The sequence below is a fragment of the Littorina saxatilis genome, linkage group LG12 (genome assembly GCF_037325665.1).
Source record: "Littorina saxatilis isolate snail1 linkage group LG12, US_GU_Lsax_2.0, whole genome shotgun sequence".
Taxonomy (NCBI): domain Eukaryota; kingdom Metazoa; phylum Mollusca; class Gastropoda; order Littorinimorpha; family Littorinidae; genus Littorina; species Littorina saxatilis.
Window position 1 is genome coordinate 62,517,361 of NC_090256.1, and position 19,251 is coordinate 62,536,611.

Consider the following 19,251-nt stretch of genomic DNA (forward strand, 5'->3'; position numbering starts at 1 on the left):
AAAAGAGGAGCTACAACCGCATTACAATCATGTCCAAAACAAAAAGGCCCACTTTGGCACTACTTTCTCCTCACTGGCTCAATTCAATGCTTCACTCTTTAGTGAAATCAGTGTCGACCCAAATGATGTGGCCCAAAACCCCATATCTCGTGATCCCTCATGGACAATGAAAGAAATGAATTTTGACACAGAATATTGCACAGCTACAAAGGATGATCAGTTATTACTCAGGATACAAGCCCTTGAGCACATTGATACTGTATACAAAGGCCATGTTCATGTTTACACAGACGGGTCAGTGTTGGATGACAAGAAGGCTGGCGCAGCTTTTGTAATCCCCAGCGATGACATGACTGGGAAATTTAAACTGTGCAACAGAAACTCGATCTTCTCAGCTGAGCTCCTTGCCATCTGCATGTCGCTTGTTCATCTCAATCTCAAGGACACTCCTCCTCAAAAGATAGCTATATTCTCTGACTCCAAAGCAGCCATTGAAGCATTGAGATCTAACAAAAGATCAAAAAGACATGATCTTGTCATTGCCATAAAGGAGCTGGCAAATAAAATTATAAAAAAAGGAAGCGAGATTAACCTGGTCTGGTGTCCAGCACACGTGAACGTGCCTGGCAACGAGAAAGCGGACAAAGCCGCTAAAGAAGCTGCCCAAGGCATGGGCGCCTCCGAGGTAGACCTGCCATTGTCTGCTTCTGAGATCAGTAGCCTTACAGACTCTCTTCTCTGGAGAGAATGGAGGAACAAATATATGCACAAGGCTATAAGCTCTGGCTGGCTCATTCGGGAAGCCCCATCAAAACAGATGAACACCTATAATGCATGCCCACGTGTAATAAAAAGGATTAACCGCCTAAGGGCAGAAGCTGGGAGTTACCAATTTCTAGAGCTTAAATGCACCTGTCAATCCGACCTCACCATTGCTCATTTGACTTTGGAGTGTGATTTGAACTCATGCCACTTTCAACCCCTGACTCAGTTTATAAACTCAAATAGAAATATTCTGCCAAATACCTCAAAGGAAAAATTAAGCTATCTTTTAAGTTTTAATAAAGACCTTGGGTGGCAAGGTCCCAAACTTATCGCTGGACTTATGCACACGCACCCACTTGGTCCCTGGATATGAAGAGACATTGCTGCGGCTGACGCCATTGCTTCTCATACAGCTACTATATATTTTTATCAGATCTTTTAAAAATACCATTTTATATCCAAGTATCTCTTAACACCATTTTTAATTAGATGAGCGAGAGTGTGCGGGGGGCGGGAGGGTGGTGAACCACTGTACATAAAGGGAAAGTTTGTGTGCGTGCCTGTGTGTGTTCTTAATCTAAGACAAATGTCGCCAATGTTTTTACAGAGTGACGTTAAATAAACGATTTTATCATCATATGTAAATTTATTTAAAGCGTATCATCAACTCACGTCCCTAAAAGGAAAATTTCCTGTGAGGACGTTAAGGACCCCTAGATTCAACGTAAATTTATGTACTGGCCTTCCTTTTAGAAGCCATAACTTGCTCAGTCCTGTTTGAGTGGAGTTCGCCTCCAAAGGTGATTAACACGGTTACATTCGTCGACAAGGATGGGACTCGATATGGTCAGGAATGGCATTATGGCCACTGAATCATTTTCGTGCTGTTCCCATTCCACGAATCTGGGAGGGACCTAAGCTTGGCGGGTCCATTGTTCGGACCCGGCGAAGCCGGCGTACGGCTCTAAGTACTTCTTCCCGGCGAAGCCGGCTACCCGGCGAAGCGGGTATTCATTCTAGTGATTAATATCTTTATCCGCCCATTGTTCAGAAGTGAATACATGTATAACTATTTCTTAGATGTCTGGTTTCAACTGCACAGAGCTTTGGAGAGATTCAATTACTGTTCTTGTCATTTTCTTGCATGTTGTAAATAGAGATATCGCAGCTATTTGCATGGTGCGAATGTCGTGTAGCATGACGGTGTAAACATGTACTGCGATTCTGAAAAACATGTTTGCAAATAAAGAAAAATTTTAATGTCAATTTTTACGTTTTTGCAACGCATGAATAATTCAAACGTAGAATGATATAAAATTATCAATTTTGTATCTTTGACAACACTGGTGAAGTGGACTAGCGGTTAAGACATCGGCCCCGACATTTCGAGGCCCCGAGGCCTTGAGTTCGAGTCCCTGCCAAGTCGTTTATTTTTTCTGCTCGATCCTTCTTGACATTTATGCTCAGCTCTGCGAGAGCAAACCGGATGTTACCACGGCAACATTCAAGCGTTGACTGAAGCTCTCAAGGCCATACACGCCGTATAGGTGGGGTTTCGGGTAGTGTTTGCTGTACAGAAATCTGTACATGATTTTGTCCCTATTTTTCAACCTCATAGCCCCGGAAAGTCATAAATAGACCACAGCTTTAACCAGTCTCGCTGTCTGGTTTGCGAGGATCTGATAACCCAGTTTGAACACTGGCTGAGATTTTTAAAAAATCAAAAAAAATCTGTGCACCACACCGGGCTGACACGTGTGGGGCGATCGAGGTCACTGGGCATGAACATGATTCACGGACTATTTTTTTTTAACTTTTTTCCCCCCACGCTGCTTATTCAGTTAACGCTCGTTTTCATGTTTTCTTTATGCACAGCCACAAATTCCAGACGTTACATAATCACTGCCTTGCCACAGCACAGCATTGGCAAACACAACAGATAGAGAGAGAGAGAGAGAGAGAGAGAGAGAGAGAGAGAGAGAGAGAGAGAGAGAGAGAGAGAGAGAGACACACACACACACACACACACACACACAAGCACGCACGCACGAACGCAGACACTCATATGCAAAGAGAGAGAGAGAGAGAGAGAGAGAGAGAGAGAGAGAGAGAGAGAGAGAGAGAGAGAGAGAGAGAGAGAGAGAGAGAGAGAGAGAGAGAGAGAGAGAGAGAGAGAGAGAGAGAGAGAGAGAGAGAGAGAATTGAATTGAATTGAACTTTATTTAACAAGGATTAAGATTTAAAGCTACGCCTTTTCTTACAATCTGTCCTTGGGACGCACAGACACACAATGAAAAAATAAAAAAAATAAAAATTAAAAAGTTAAAAAGTTAAGAACGAAAGGAGGTCGGAAAACTTGAGCACGTGATGATAAAGATGACGACGACGACGACGATGATGATGATGATGATGATGATGATGATGATGATGATGACGATGATGAAGATGAGGCATGAAGGGCATACATATGTGGTTATTCATAAACTCAAATGCATACTATGCAGATAATTATAAGTACAAGCTGGTAGCAATCGAACATGTAGCAATAGTACAACAAAAATATGTTCAGAATATACAATGCACAGCATATCTTTGACGTAATACTAAGTGTGGTAAATCAAAACGCGTTAAACTACTCAGACATTAAGTGTGTTTTAACACTCTTTTTACATTTAGTCAAGTTTTGACTAAATGTTTTAACGTAGAGGGGGGAATCGAGACGAGGGTCGTGGTGTATGTGCGTGTGTGTGTGTGTGTCTGTCTGTGTGTGTGTGTGTGTCTGTCTGTGTGTGTGTGTGTGTAGAGCGATTCAGACTAAACTACTGGACCGATCTTTATGAAATTTGACATGAGAGTTCCTGGGTATGATATCCTCAGACGTTTTTTTCATTTTTTTGATAAATGTCTTTGATGACGTCATATCCGGCTTTTCGTGAAAGTTGAGGCGGCACTGTCACGCCCTCATTTTTCAACCAAACTGGTTGAAATTTTGGTCGGGTAATGTTCGACAAAGCCCGGACTTCGGTATTGCATTTCAGCGTGGTGGCTTAAAAATTAATTAATGACTTTGGTCATTAAAAATCTGAAAATTGTAAAAAAAAATTTGTTTTTATAAAACGATCCAAATTTACGTTTATCTTATTCTCCATCATTTGCTGATTCCAAAAACATATAAATATGTTATATTCGGATTAAAAACAAGCTCTGAAAATTAAATATATAAAAATTATTATCAAAATTAAATTGTCCAAATCAATTTAAAAACACTTTCATCTTATTCCTTGTCGGTTCCTGATTCCAAAAACATATAGATATGATATGTTTGGATTAAAAACACGCTCAGAAAGTTAAAACGAAGAGAGGTACAGAAAAGCGTGCTATCCTTCCCAGCGCAACTACTACCCCGCTCTTCTTGTCAATTTCACTGCCTATGCCGTGAGCGGTGGACTACGAGTATACGCTCTTGCTGCGTTGCATTGCGTTCAGTTTCATTCTGTGAGTTCGACAGCTACTTGACTAAATGTTGTATTTTCGCCTTACGCGACTTGTTTTTTTAATGACTTTAAGAGTTGAAAGGATGATGGAAGTGAATTCCAAACTGATGTACCCGAAAAAGCAAGACTGGTCTTGTAAGGGTCAATTCGTGGAATCGGTGGGATCAAGTTGACCGACCCATATCTGTCGGTAGCTTTATCAAATAATGATGTAATGGAAATCGGCACTTTACCGTAATACAATATATTCATGCATGAAAATAGCTTTGTTTAACTTGAGATGCTTTTCCAGTGGAAGAATAAAGTTAGGCATTTTGAATTTCATATCTGTTGAGGCATTATCCTTTACGATGAGTTTAGCAGAGCGACGATAGAGAGAGTCTAACTTTTTCAAATGGACATCACTGCTGCCATCCCAGAGCGTCGAAACATAATTAGTGTCAGGCATTACATGAGCATGGTGGAACATTTCCAGAGTCCTTCTGTCCGTAGAGAGAGAGAGAGAGAGAGAGAGAGAGAGAGAGAGAGAGAGAGAGAGAGAGAGAGAGAGAGAGAGACACACACACACACACACACACACACACAAGCACGCACGTACGCACGCATCGAACGCACACACTCATATGCAGAGAGACACACACATAGACAGACAGAAAGACAAACAGCCACAGGCACGTTTCATGATATTGAGGATTGCAGTTTCCCTCTCACACACAATATTCCAAAATAATAAATAGTCAAACAGGGGCCAAAAAACAGTTTGCACCAAGAGTTCAACTTTTTATCTATCCAAAACAGTAAAAAAAATTATATGAACATTCGTATTTCCAAGATGATTGGCGTTCCAAGACGCTATATCCTAAAACCCCCAAAACATGCTTTTACAACTTCAGTGCATAATAACTGCCCAAAGGTGCTGTTTAAAGCAACCATTGATAATCATTTTTAACATACTCCTTGAACACATTAATAAAAACGGTTAACTTGCAAATAAAGGGACAGTATTGATCAGAACAATGGTAAGATGAAGGACGCTACTTATATTTTGTACATTTTTTTATCTTTATCGTTTCCTGTAGACCTCAGAAGTTCTAACCAGCTTAAGAAATCATTCTAAAATCGAAAAACAAACATCTATACAGTTTGTACGCAAAGTAGATTGATATTTGACACAGTCACACAGACATACGTGGGCTATGGGGCAACCCTACCCCCTAAATTTGAAAACGGGGTCAATTTCTTAACTGCATGCATTCAGCAAAACAATCCCTAAAAATTTATTTTTTTCACAAATGAACTTATGACTTTAGAAAAGCATTCAAAAATGCATATATACAACGCTTTTTCTTTGGTCCCAATTCAAGGGGGTGTGCTATTCTCAGGTAACACTGTGAACGCTCAAATGAGACTTGGTCACATGTCAAAATAGTAATCCCCCCTGTTGTTCATGGTTCGTTGGTGGGATTTTTTTTTATCTGAGCCATTGGCAAGCATGAAATGTCATCAACATTAGGAAAGACATAGTATCTCCCATTGTCTTTTGCGCGCAAACACTTCACACAGATCTCCTCTCGATCTGGCCCATCGGGGAAATGGGTTGACTTGGGGATGATCACCGCCCTGTATCTCTCCACCTTTCCATCCATGCTGACAAAGTCAGCGGTCACAAAGTCCCCAACTTGAATGTCTCACTGTAGGACAAAGAACCTGGTTTTCACGACTGGCACCACGCGGCATCCAGTGGCGTGTTGTGGGTAGACGTCCATTGATTTTGATAATAATTTTTTATATTTTTAATTTTCAGACCTTGTTTTTAATCCGAATATAACATATTTATATGTTTTTGGAATCAGAAAATGATGAAGAATAAGATGAACGTACATTTAGATCGTTTTATAAAAAAATAATTTTAATTACAATTTTCAGATTTTTAATGACCAAAGTCATAAACTAATATTTACGCCACCAAGCTGAAATGCAATACCGAAGTCCGGCCTTTGTCGAAGATTGCTTGGCCAAAATTTCAATCAATTTGATTGAAAAATGAGGGTGTGACAGTGCCGCCTCAACTTTAAAAAAAAAAGCCGGATATGACGTCATGAAAGACATTTATCGAAAAACTGAAAAAAACGTCCGGGGATATCATACCCAGTAACTCTCATGTCAAATTTCATAAAGATCGGTCCAGTAGTTTACTCTCAATCGCTCTACACACACACACGCACACACACACACTCACACACTCACACACTCACACACACACACACAGACACACATACACCACGACCCTCGTCTCGATTCCCCCTCTATGTTAAACATTTAGTCAAAACTTGACTAAATGTAAAAAGAAAAAAAAAATCAAAAAAATGGGATAGCGGCGAAACGGGATTGCGCCAAAATGGGATGCGGGAGTAAAATGACGCTTGGCTTGTTAAATGTCGCCAAAATGGGACGGCGGCAAAACGGGATTGCACGTAAATGGGATATTGCGCGAATTATAAACGAAGGAGTAGGCCCTAAGTTTCTCGTACGAGATGTTTACTGGGAGTAAATATTTGGGGAGTAAAAATTTAGTTCCTTGTGAGTTCTTTTTTCGTACAAGATTTTTACTGGAAGTTTACTCCGTCCGAGTCAATTTTTCGTGGAGTAAAAATTTTGTGTTACACCGGTTCATGACCGTTGTGGTAACGAGCGCACATTGTTGTCTCTAGGCCTATATATTGTGTTCCTACGAATCGAAAGTACGATCGCCAAGCCAGTCTGTCATTGAAGGCAACGTTCGATATTTCCGTCTGTCAGCGTTGCCAACGTTCGACAGATTTTACTACTGTTACTCACAAACTTTCAATTTACACAATGAAATGCCAATAACATGTACACACAAGAATGGGAGACGAAGGGAAAACCTACTAGCGATTGAAATTATGCAAACGAACTCACAAATCCCTCACTTTCCGAATGCAAACGCTGCAAATCCGTATGCGTGCGTCGCTGTGCCGAACGTTGGGTTGACGAACGTTGCTGACAGACGCAACAAAACTTGATCAAAAGGCACTAAAAACGATTAAATGTTTTACTCACTGGGTATCGCATTCCTCTTTTTCTTCCTGCAGACGATATGAAGCGGTTGAAACGTCGTTTCCGATTAAAGGCTCGGTTATTTCCGTTAAAAACGAAGTTTGCCGAACGTGTGATTCAGTCTACAGACACCGGTCGGATCACAACAAAAATGTTCATTCTTTGCGATTTTGTGATACTGTTGATGATACACCTGCTTTCCAGTGAAGAACATCAATAAAATGATGTTCACAAGCAAGAATAACAGACAAAAGCACGCGATGTGTAAAATTAGGCTTTGCTTTGCAAACAAAGCACGTGTTTTTTTTTACTGACAGACACTTTCGGTGGTGATTGAAAATTTTTCCAGAAACGGTTTTATGCTCCCATTTGATATTGTTTCCCTATTTTCTCTAGTCAGAGACTAACCTTGTGTATTAATTGAATTAATAACCCCATTATCATAAGTTTTGTGTGTTATTTTTGTGTCTGTTGAATCACACTTTGAGATGGGGTCATGTGACAGAAGGAAATGGTGTCTGTCAGGATTCACACGTTCGCTTCGAAAAACGCGCTCAAATAATTGCTCAAACACAAACATTTTAGCTTTTATTTATTTTTTTGTATTGCAAATACCATACTTACTCATGCCAAGCAGAAAAAATGATGAAAATCAACACAGTAAGCAAGTAATTTGAAGGCAAAGTTTACACACATCAAAGAGTCTGATTACCGTGAAACCTGCCCACATAGAAAGACCAACCACATCTCACCTCACCAACCACATCTCACCTCACCACCCACATCTCACCTCACCAACCACATCTCACCTCACCAACCACATCTCACCTCACCACCCACATCTCACCTCACCAACCACATCTCACCTCACCAACCACATCTCACCTCACCACCCACATCTCACCTCACCAACCACATCTCACCTCACCAACCACATCTCACCTCACCACCCACATCTCACCTCACCACCCACATCTCACCTCACCACCCACATCTCACCTCACCAACCACATCTCACCTCACCAACCACATCTCACCTCACCACCCACATCTCACCTCACCACCCACATCTCACCTCACCACCCACATCTCACCTCACCACCCACATCTCACCTCACCACCCACATCTCACCTCACCAACCACATCTCACCTCACCACCCACATCTCACCTCACCACCCACATCTCACCTCACCACCCACATCTCACCTCACCAACCACATCTCACCTCACCAACCACATCTCACCTCACCAACCACATCTCACCTCACCACCCACATCCCACCTCACCACCCACATCTCATCTCACCACCCACATCTCACCTCACCACCCACATCTCTTCTGATCAATCCAACCCCTTGCCCCTTATTCTCTGCTGAATGCAGTCTGGGGTTACACAATCATTTCCCCCAAACACACACACACACACACACACACACACACACACACACACACACACACGCACGGACGCACACACACACACATACACGCACGCACACACACACACCAACACACACACACACATACACAATCCCAGAGTTATACAAGACACATACACACGCACACGCACACACACACGCACACACACACGCACACAAACACACACACACAAACACACACACACACACACACACACACACACACACACACACACACACACACACACACACACACAATCCCAGAGTTACACAATCATTCCGGCGACAGCACGGAAGTAGCAAACACAACGAACCCCGAGAGACAGAAAGTCCTAGGCTCCTATTTGGTTAAAAAGCTGCCGCAGACAACAGCAGACTCCCCGGGGTTATCACAGTTGTTTGGAGCAATCACACTCACGTTTTGGAAGCCTTTTTTTCTCAGAAATGTCAAGAGCAGAAAAATACTGAGTGTTGAAATATGACACTAAAACGGGAGGATTATCACGCACAATGATTTACAGAAAAGAATGTAAACGTAGGAATACACGACAAATACATTATATTTAACGAATTACTCAAGGTAAAATATATGATGAGTGTGGGAAAACAGAAAGTCAGAAAATGCCAGAGCAGGCAAATGTCATAAATATTCCTTATTAACTTCCCCTCAGCCCCCTCCTCTAAAACTCTTAAAAGAAGAAGAAAACAAGAAATTCCTTCGAGGTAGGAAAAACACCCCCGTTGGTCAAAGGGAAATAACTATTCTCACTGCACCCATTCTCACTGCCACCAACTGAGAAGGTCATTTCCCTTTGACCATGAATATGTTTCTCTATAAGTCCTTGTATAATTTTAATCCACCAATAACTCCCTAACCGTGTGTTTGACTGATCCCAATTTTTGTAAGGACCGTCTCAGGAATGTATAGAACCTGTTCACCAAGTTTGGTGACGATCGGTCCGTTCATTCTTGAGATCTATATGCGAACACAAACACACAAACACACAAACAAACACATCGAGCGAAACCTATACACACCCCTATACCGGGGGTGTAAAAACCAAATACAAACAAACGAACAAACTAACTCCCCCCCCAAAAAAAACAAAACAAAAAAAACCAAACAAACAAACACCAAATACAAACAACAGACAAGCACGTAATATAGAACACATTGGTAGAAATAAACTGACAGCCGGCATTGCATCTCCAGCCGAACAGTTGTATAACCATCAGTGTATTTCGCCTTCAGAACGAAACGAGTGGGAGAAATTCAGCACAAACAGAAAGAGTTTGATAATGCCCTTTCGAAACGATTCAAAAACAAATCCTCCACGGAATTCTCTGTGAGCTTTGAACTATTATTTATAAAACGAAATTTGAGCTTCACAAAGATCCCCCCCCCCGTCTCTCTCTCTCTCTCTCTCTCTCTCTCTCTCTCTCTCTCTCTCTCTCTCTCTCTCTCTCTCTCTCTCTCTCTCTCCCTCTCCCTCTCTCTACCTCTCTCTCTCTCTCTCTCTCTCTCTCTCTCTCTCTCTCTCTCTCTCTCTCTCTCTCTCTCCCTTTACAGCTTGTTGCGTCAGTGCAATCTACTCTATAATTCTTAACTCATGTCAAATGAACTTACATTTTTCATTTAAGCAATGTATTGTATGTAAATTGATGATATGTTCTTACTTTCATTTTATTATAATCATGTAGCAGTAGTTTTCTTTACTTGCTTATTCTTTAGCAATTTTAGACTAGTCCCTCTTCAGGGCGAGGGCCAGATGTAAAAAAGCAGGTCACTGCTTACTCTATTACCCTCGTTAAATAAAGAATTGTTCTTGTTGTTCTTGTTCTTGTTCTCCCTCTCTCTTTCTCTCCCTCTCTCCAATCTATAGCATTGCAACTATAGGATTCTCTGTCTATGAAATAAATGCTCTTGATAATCTTCTTGTTCATGCAGTGCCACGGGAAGGATGGTGGTGGTTGTGGCGGCGGAAGTGATTTGAAGAAAAAGAGATCGCCTAAACGACTCTTCTCGTTCAAGTCATGCGTGTGGCTACAAATCTGCTCTCACTCACAATCGAAATTAGTAATTGGCATTCAACTAAATTCAAATCAAAATAAACCAATTCAAATCAGGTTATTTTCAAGAACATTGTCTCACAATCAAGGAATCAAACCAATTCAAATCAGGTAAAATTCAAGAACATTCTCTCAAATTCAAGGAAGCTTGCAAGGTACCAAACTTTGTGGACAGAGATACCAAGCAGAAGTTTGACTGATAGCATAAATTGCCGAAAAGCCACAATTTTGATTTCGAAATTCGTTGAAATTCGTCTCTTTCTGTAAACTAAAGTTTCATATCAAGAGTTACTCTGGGACAGTGTTCTTGACTTTTTTTTAAAAACCTCAAATAAAGCAAATGAAGCCAAAACGACAACATCAGAATATTAAAGAAAAATGTGACCGTTAGTAACAGTGAAGACGACAGAAAGGAAGAACGAAAGAGTGACGACATTAACTTGTGGTGTGAATGCAAGAACGATAATTCACCTGCAGACTTACCTCCCTGAGGAAAGAACTGGGCATAAATGTCCTTGAAGGTCTCTTCGTTCACGATACCCGTCGGGCATTCCTGCAACACACACACAAGAAAGAAAAAAACGTTAAGATTTTGGCATAGAAAGGAGAGACAAGAGCTCAGTGCTAGCATGCTGGACACTACGTAATAAGGGCACCTTAAGGCCTCTTCTGATTGGCTTAGGCACTTGTGACTTTGCATCGATGTAGGAGGAGAGTAGTTCTAATGACTGCTGTATTTTGGGCCGGATACGCCAAACAGGCTCTGCGAAAATCACATTTGATCATTTTGTTTGGATCATACCTCGTAACAAATCTGGTAAAAAAACAAAACAAACGACAAGTCGCGTGAAGCGATATACAAACATTTGGTCAAGCTGTCAGCATCATAGTAACAGATTAACACCAAAAGTTAGTCATCGCCGAGACTACGAGACTATTTTAAGATAGTCTCGACTAACCACACCAAAAGACCCAGACGGGTCACGCTCGTCTCCGCGTAGCGTGCGAACGCAGTACTTACTTAACCTATTTTCTGTAATTCTGAGCACATTTTTAGAGTAAACATATCATATGTATATATTTTTGGATTCAGGAGAAATTGAGGAATACGATGCAATCATTTTGAAATCTGTTAGTAAAAATTCGATTTTAATGACACCTTTAATGAGCTAACTTATAAACTAATTTTACGCTGCCGAGCTGAAAATCAATCCCATAGTCTAGACTTCGTGGAAGATTGCTTAACAAAATGTTCAATCAATTTGATTGATAAATAAGGGCGTGACACTGCGGCCTCAACTTTCACACAAAAACCGGATATGAAGTCATCAGAGATATTCATAAAAAAACTGAAAAAACCCCGTCTGGGGATATCACACCCAGGAACTCTCATGTGAAATTTCACGAAGATAGGTCCAGCAATTTTCTCGGAATCGATGTATACATACACACACACACACACACACACACACACACACACACACACAGACACATATACATACATACATACATACATACATACATACATACATACATACATACATACAAACACACACACCACCACCCTCGTCTCAATTCCCCTTCTATGTTAAAACACTGACCAACAGCGGTTTGCTTTATTGCTTCTTATTCTGGGTTTTTTTTAAACGTTTTTATATTTAGTCAAGTTTTGACTAAATATTTTAACATCGAGGGGGAATCGAAACGAGGGTCGTGGTGTATGTGCGTGCGTGTGTGTGTGTGCGTGTGTGTGTGTGTCTGTGTGTGTGTGTAGAGCGATTCAGACTAAACTACTGGACCGATCTTTATGAAATTTGACATGAGAGTTCCTGGGTATGAAATCCCCATACGTTTTTTTCATTTTTTTGATAAATGTCTTTGATGACGTCATATCCGGCTTTTCGTGAAAGTTGAGGCGGCACTGTCACGCCCTCATTTTTCAACCAAATTGGTTGAAATTTTTGTCAAGTAATGTTCGACGAAGCCCGGACTTCGATATTGCATTTGCTACCAGACTGCAAGTTGATTTTTTTGGTATGTGTCCAAGTGTTTGTTTACCCTTGCTACCAGACTGCAAGTAGATTTTTTTGGTATGTGTCCAAGTGTTTGTTTACCCTTGCTACCAGACTGCATGTTGATTTTTTTGGTATGTGTCCAAGTGTTTGTTTACCCTTGCTACCAGACTGCAAGTTGATTTTGTTGGTATGTTTCCAAGTGTTTGTTTACCTTTGCTACCAGACTGCAAGTTGATTTTTTTGGTATGTGTCCAAGTGTTTGTTTACCCTTGCTACCAGACTGCAAGTTGATTTTTTTGGTATGTGTCCAAGTGTGTGTTTACCCTTGCTACCAGACTGCAAGTTGATTTTTTTGGTATGTGTCCAAGTGTGTGTTTACCCTTGCTACCAGACTGCAAGTAGATTTTTTTGGTATGTGTCCAAGTGTTTGTTTACCCTTGCTACCAGACTGCAAGTAGATTTTTTTGGTATGTGTCCAAGTGTTTGTTTACCCTTGCTACCAGACTGCAAGTAGATTTTTTTGGTATGTGTCCAAGTGTTTGTTTACCCTTGCTACCAGACTGCAAGTAGATTTTTTTGGTATGTGTCCAAGTGTTTGTTTACCCTTGCTACCAGACTGCATGTTGATTTTTTTTTGGTAAATGTCCAAGCGGGTTTCTACCCTTATCTCACGTAAAAGCCTTGACCGATCTAAATACGATGATTTACAAAATGGGTCACACAGGAAAGAAGCTATCTTGAAGATTTAGTTTTCCACATCTCCTTAGTTCTCCATTCAGACACGGCGTGTAACGAGACGGAAGGAATAACTTTTTAATAGCTGATGGGCCTCGACTCCAACCTCTGCTTGCCATGAATCTTCCATGAGTCAAGCCAGTGATTGAAGAGATGATTGATTTTCCTCTTCTCTAGGGCATCGCTTCCGCCCAGGCGTTCTGATATGGACATCTCAGGTCTATATCGAGGTAACTATACAGATTATAGAGCTCAGTGATTCAGACTCTGCTGATCTATTCAGGCAGACTTAGTGAATCCATTCATGCTAGTGAGGAGCGGTCATATCCAGGATACGGACTTTTTTGTACGCAGGTCTCCCGTTGATGATGGGTCTCGTGAAAAAAAACCCAGGAAACGGAAGGGGGTGGGAGGTGCGGGCAAAGAGCTTCGAATGCGGAAGGGGAAAGCTCTTTCATGTTGATGCAGGGGTCAAGGCACTGGCGCTTCATACAATGTAACCCCCCTTTTCAAAACTCCTAAAATCTTAGAAAATCAGGTCTTAAATCCTAAGGAGGCAGTCTTAAAATGGGTTTAAATGTACAGAGGTTATGAACAAAAAGTTTGAACAAACAGCTCGTAAAAAGGGAGAAAGTCTTAAACTGGGGGGGGGGGGAGGGGGGCTAAAAGGGGGATTCCACTGTTCTGGGATCTGATGTGTGAGGTGAAGTGAGAGGAGGCTTATTACAGCTCCCGCCATGCTTAACTTTAGTATTAGTAAGGCATGGTGAGGGCTGTCAGATTCCCCCCTCTCGAACACCTTAGCTCATGTCTGTGTCTGTGGATCGAACGGGTAGTGTTAGTGTTTGAACGTGGGTAGATGGAATGACGTGTAATGGTTGGTTTCTGACCTGTGGATCCCGCCATCCTGATGGATGAGCTACTATAACCTAACATAATATACTGCGGTGCCCAGCGACATGATCACCATGAAAGCATTCAAACATAAGGGCAAAGTAGATGCGAGTGTAGTGCGACCCATATGTACCAGAGATCTATCTAATTCTGAACAAACAGAAAGAGTGAAACTGTGCACCCCCGAATTTACGAGGGTATAATAAATCTGACTGTATCAAAACTTGACTAAATGTAAAAAGGAAGCCAAATCACTGATAATGATATTTAGCTGCACAAAGACACGGCTTTACCGCCCGATATTGACTGTGAGTTTATGGGACGTGGATGGCTGGTGAACTTTGAAGATCAAACATACGACAGAGGCGTATAACCGGTCACCGATTGCAGAACAAAGAAACTGCACTCTGGGTTATGAATCGTCAAAAGAATCGCACACTCCCCAAATTGCACAGTCTGCTGCCGAAAAAAACCAAAAACCAAAAAAAAGGCAAAGATAGAATAAACAACCACTCCCCCTCCCCGCACACACACAGACACATACACACACAAACACACACACACACACACACACACACACACACACACACCCTGAAAGGGACCCCTTGTGTCTTTTGCCAAATAACCATGTAAAGAGACCGGAAAATGCAGACAACAGCCCCTGTGCGTAATGTCACAGAGACAGAACTAGCGGACTCTCACGCGATTCTCTGATCCAATCAGTCAAACCTTATTGCTCCGAGGGCATCGATGCAGCCATAGCTTTGATTATGGCACGCAGACAGTATTACGGACACACATTAGCACAGGTCTAGACACGAGCCCTGCATTCCCTGGCGAACAAAAAAAACAAACATGTAAAGAAACGCAAGGTGAAGCAGCCATTTGGTTTTTATGGCACATATACAGTATGGCGGACAAAACATTTACATTTTCAGAAAGCTATCACAACACCTGACCAGATCCACAACAAACGTAAAAGCTATCTCGCTCCCAGTCAAAACAACCATTCCCTCGCTCTTTAACTCAGAACAGGTATGTCGATAGTGTTTGCATGTCGAAAGCCATGCCATTGCGTAATGATCGACCCACACTCGGGGTGGTCCCTGTTGCCCTAGAACCAATTTTTCTCTCGTCAAATATTTCCCTCTCCGGACCCTCGGTGGTTGCGGCCATTTTTCTTCCGCACATCCGGGACCTTCAGTGTCGAGTGCAGAAATCGGCACGAGAGCGCGGGAAGTGCTGGAAACCCATGGGAAGGCTGGAAGCGGATGTACATTGACCACGCGGAGGGGTTACATATTGATTCGTTGAACTGTTTGCGTGACCGTCTGCTCGCCCCCATCCCCTTTACGCTCTCGTTCTCTCTCTCTCTCTCTCTCTCTCTCTCTCTCTCTCTCTCTCTCTCTCTCTCTCAGTCTCTCTCTCTCTCACAAATCTATGTCGGTCTGTTTCTATGTATATGTATGTGTGTCAGTGTGTATGTATGTATGTATGTATGTGTATGTTTGTGTGTGTGTGTCACTGTGTGTGTGTGTGTGTGTGTGCATGTGTATATGTGTGTGTGATTGCGTGCGTGCTTGCGTTTAGGCGTGCGTGCGTGTGTGTGTGTGTGTGTGCGTGCGTTCTTCTGAAAACTGCCAGCGGCCATACGTGCGTGCGTACCACAGTGAGATACAGTACCTACACATCAACACATTTTTGTTAGCCGTTGCGAAATCGATGGAGTTAAACGAAAGCATTTAGATAAAACAATAAAAGTAGGTCAGCTCTGAATGCAACAGACATTTCATTGTGCATTGCCCTGCAGTCCGGACTGACGATCTAACAGCAAACGTCAAGAAGAAGAATGCAACAGTAAGCCATTGTCCCGAATGGCCATTGTCACGGCAAGAATAGGCCAGGCCGAAGAATTAATCCAATCCCTGGACGAATTGTTTATCCAGTTACGCCAGGAAGCCGGATTCATTCACAAATCGTTTTAGTGAAAGCCTCCACCAATTACGAAGACAGGTAAAGAAAGATGAATGACGCTAGCAGCATTGGCCAACAGACTATGCTAAAAGCCATTCTTCCGGCTGACAAAATTGAACGTAATCTTTTGCAATCAAATTTAGTGAAAAGAGAAACGCATTGAGCAGCTTTACAAAAGGGCTGAACTGGCAAAGGCATAAAAAAGGAGATCAAAACCAGAGACATAATAACAATGGTCTGAAAATGTCCAAACCAACGTCGAATGGAGACATTTTACTGGAAGGTGAATATAACAGGCTAGGCTTGTCCGCATTCTACGATTAACGAAATTATGGGCTATTATTTACGACTGAGACACTACTTTGAAACAGATTTATAAAAACTTCGTTCAATGAAGGGAAGTAAATGAGACGGTTACTTATCATTGCTTTTTCTTGTCGATTGAAGTGACAATGCAAGAAAGACATAATAAAGACTTGAGTAGAATTAAAGGCCCAGTCTGCCTCAAATGGTTTACAGAACGATTTATATCTTCTCACGAAAAAAGCAGTTCTAACCTGACGGAACACACTTGCATTAGCATTAACAGCAAAAAAGAATGACACAGTTCGTTTGAATGGTTATTTAGCTTGCGTAAACCACACACCAGATTTCGTGGTTTATTTTACCCCTGAGCCATCGTCGACCCGTGTCACCCATTTCCCTTTTTTTCTCTCACAATTTCGTCGTCAGTTTGTGATTTCAATGCGACTTGCTGTATCTGCAATAGAACGTAATTTTGTACCTCTGAATCTAAAATGCAACAAACGACTGCGAGTCATACGAACTTATCGGCGGCGTTTGGCTGCAAAGAAGCAAGCGCTATGCAGAAAATTCGTCTGCTTCGGGAAACACGACCTTGCGTGACCTGCTTCCGGGCTTCCGGGATTTGTCTCATTGTAAATCTGGCTGGCCACGCAAAAATATATTCTTTGAAAAAATGCTCGCTCTTTACGCTCGCTCTTTACGGAGGGCACCTGGGATGTTCTCAAGCGGTGAGTGTTTAAACGAAAGGGTGTTTGTACTGTGTTTATAAGCCTGACAGTGTTTGTGACCAGAAACTGATGGTTTACGTGAAGCTGTGTGTGCCTTTAAGCTGAAAGAACACGACGAACATAAGTATGAAATAATCATCAATTATGCTTTCAGCGATATTTCTTTTTAGAAGTCACGCCGGAGAATGACCTTACCTAATCAGAAATGGAAAAACGACTATACTTTCAAAACAGTCTCAAAAACCTGCCTTTGTCCTTCATAAAAACCAAAGAGCCGAATTTGTACAACACATTAGACCGGCACGGTTGGCCTAGTGGTAAGGCGTCCGCCCCGTGATCGGGAGGTCGTGGGTTCGAACCCCGGCCGGGTCATACCTAAGACTTTAAAATTGGCAATCTAGTGGCTGCTCCGCCTGGTGTCTGGCATTATGGGGTTAGTGCTAGGACTGGTTGGTCCGGTGTCAGAATAGTGTGACTGGGTGAGACATGAAGCCTGTGCTGCGACTTCTGTCTTGTGTGTGGCGCACGTTATAATGTCAAAGCAGCACCGCCCTGATATGGCCCTTCGTGGTCGTCTGGGCGTTAAGCAAAAAAAAAACCCAACACATTAGGTCTGCGCTAGAAGATATAATGGCCAAAAAAGCTTTTGCAAAGTTTGATAAACTATTCTCCATGATGCTTCAAAGCAAAAGAGCTGGAAACAACGGCTAAGTCTGCCCTTTAATGTGAATAATCAACAGCAATAAAAATGTAAAATGCCTGCTGCACAGGGAATTTCCAACATATCACAAAAAGTAAAAATGTTCAGCATTCTAAACAACAAACACTCCAGTGCTAGAAATAGTGAAACCCTCCAGCGTGACGAAAATATATCATATTTATATATTTTATAAGCGTAAAAGTAAATGCAAATCAGACAAAAAACTTTTCATAGTGATTATCTCCCTTTTGTGGTCGTCTGCCAACGTGAATTCATTGTTAGCAGAAATATTACTTAAAATATACTCCATTTTCTTTCTACCAGAATTGCATATTGACAGCTATTTGGTTGTGAGTTCACTAATCTGAAATAAAAGCACAAACCGCACAGCACTTGTAGCAGGCCAAGTAGTAAAATCAGGTAGTTAGAAGTCTGGTGTAAGCACGAAGCATTGAGCGTTTGAGGCGTGAGAGCGAAACAAAGCGAAGCAAACCTAGGCACAAATAACGCAGTAGGAGAGCAGGCAATGTAAGGCAGACCGCTCACCAAGCACAACACCGCACAGACACAAGACACAAGAAACGTAGAGATGTGAGCGATGTGATTCGATGTGAGAGCGAGGTGCTGCTCAGTCTACTGAAGAAAAAAGAAAAGTTAAAGGGGCTTACTGTCCGTCAGGTCTAAATTGCCTATATTGGACATGATTTGGTTTATACGATAGTTAAAAAAATAATTTTAAAAAAAATTGGGGAGCTGGTTAAAAACGGGAGGATGACGGGAGTGGGGGTGATAAGATATTTTAAAGAGATCTGTTAAGATTGGATAAAATCGAGTACTTTGTATCACCTTAGTATAAGTGGGGTCCATATACGTAATCTGGGGGGATGGGACAATAAAATCGAGTGTTTATTTCATCCAAATGATTTTTAAAAGTTATAAAATCAGAGCCACATTTGATTAATACCGGTTAAAAGTGATAAAATCAGAGCCACATTTGATTAATACCGGTTAAAAGCAGGTGTGCGTGCTGGGAAACAGCACCCCAATATCGAGAAAACCTTGATTTCTCTTAAA

General features: G+C 41.7%; 1 protein-coding gene across 1 annotated transcript in view; it reads right to left on the reverse strand.

Moving 5' to 3' along the window:
* LOC138982512 (Kv channel-interacting protein 4-like) overlaps positions 1 to 19,251 on the reverse strand; it is a gene marked incomplete in the record, with an annotated part of 302,169 nt that overhangs the window by 18,826 nt on the left and 264,092 nt on the right. Inside the window, 1 exon segment of the mRNA XM_070355815.1 lies at positions 11,309 to 11,378. Within this exon segment, the coding sequence (XP_070211916.1) occupies positions 11,309 to 11,378 (70 nt within the window).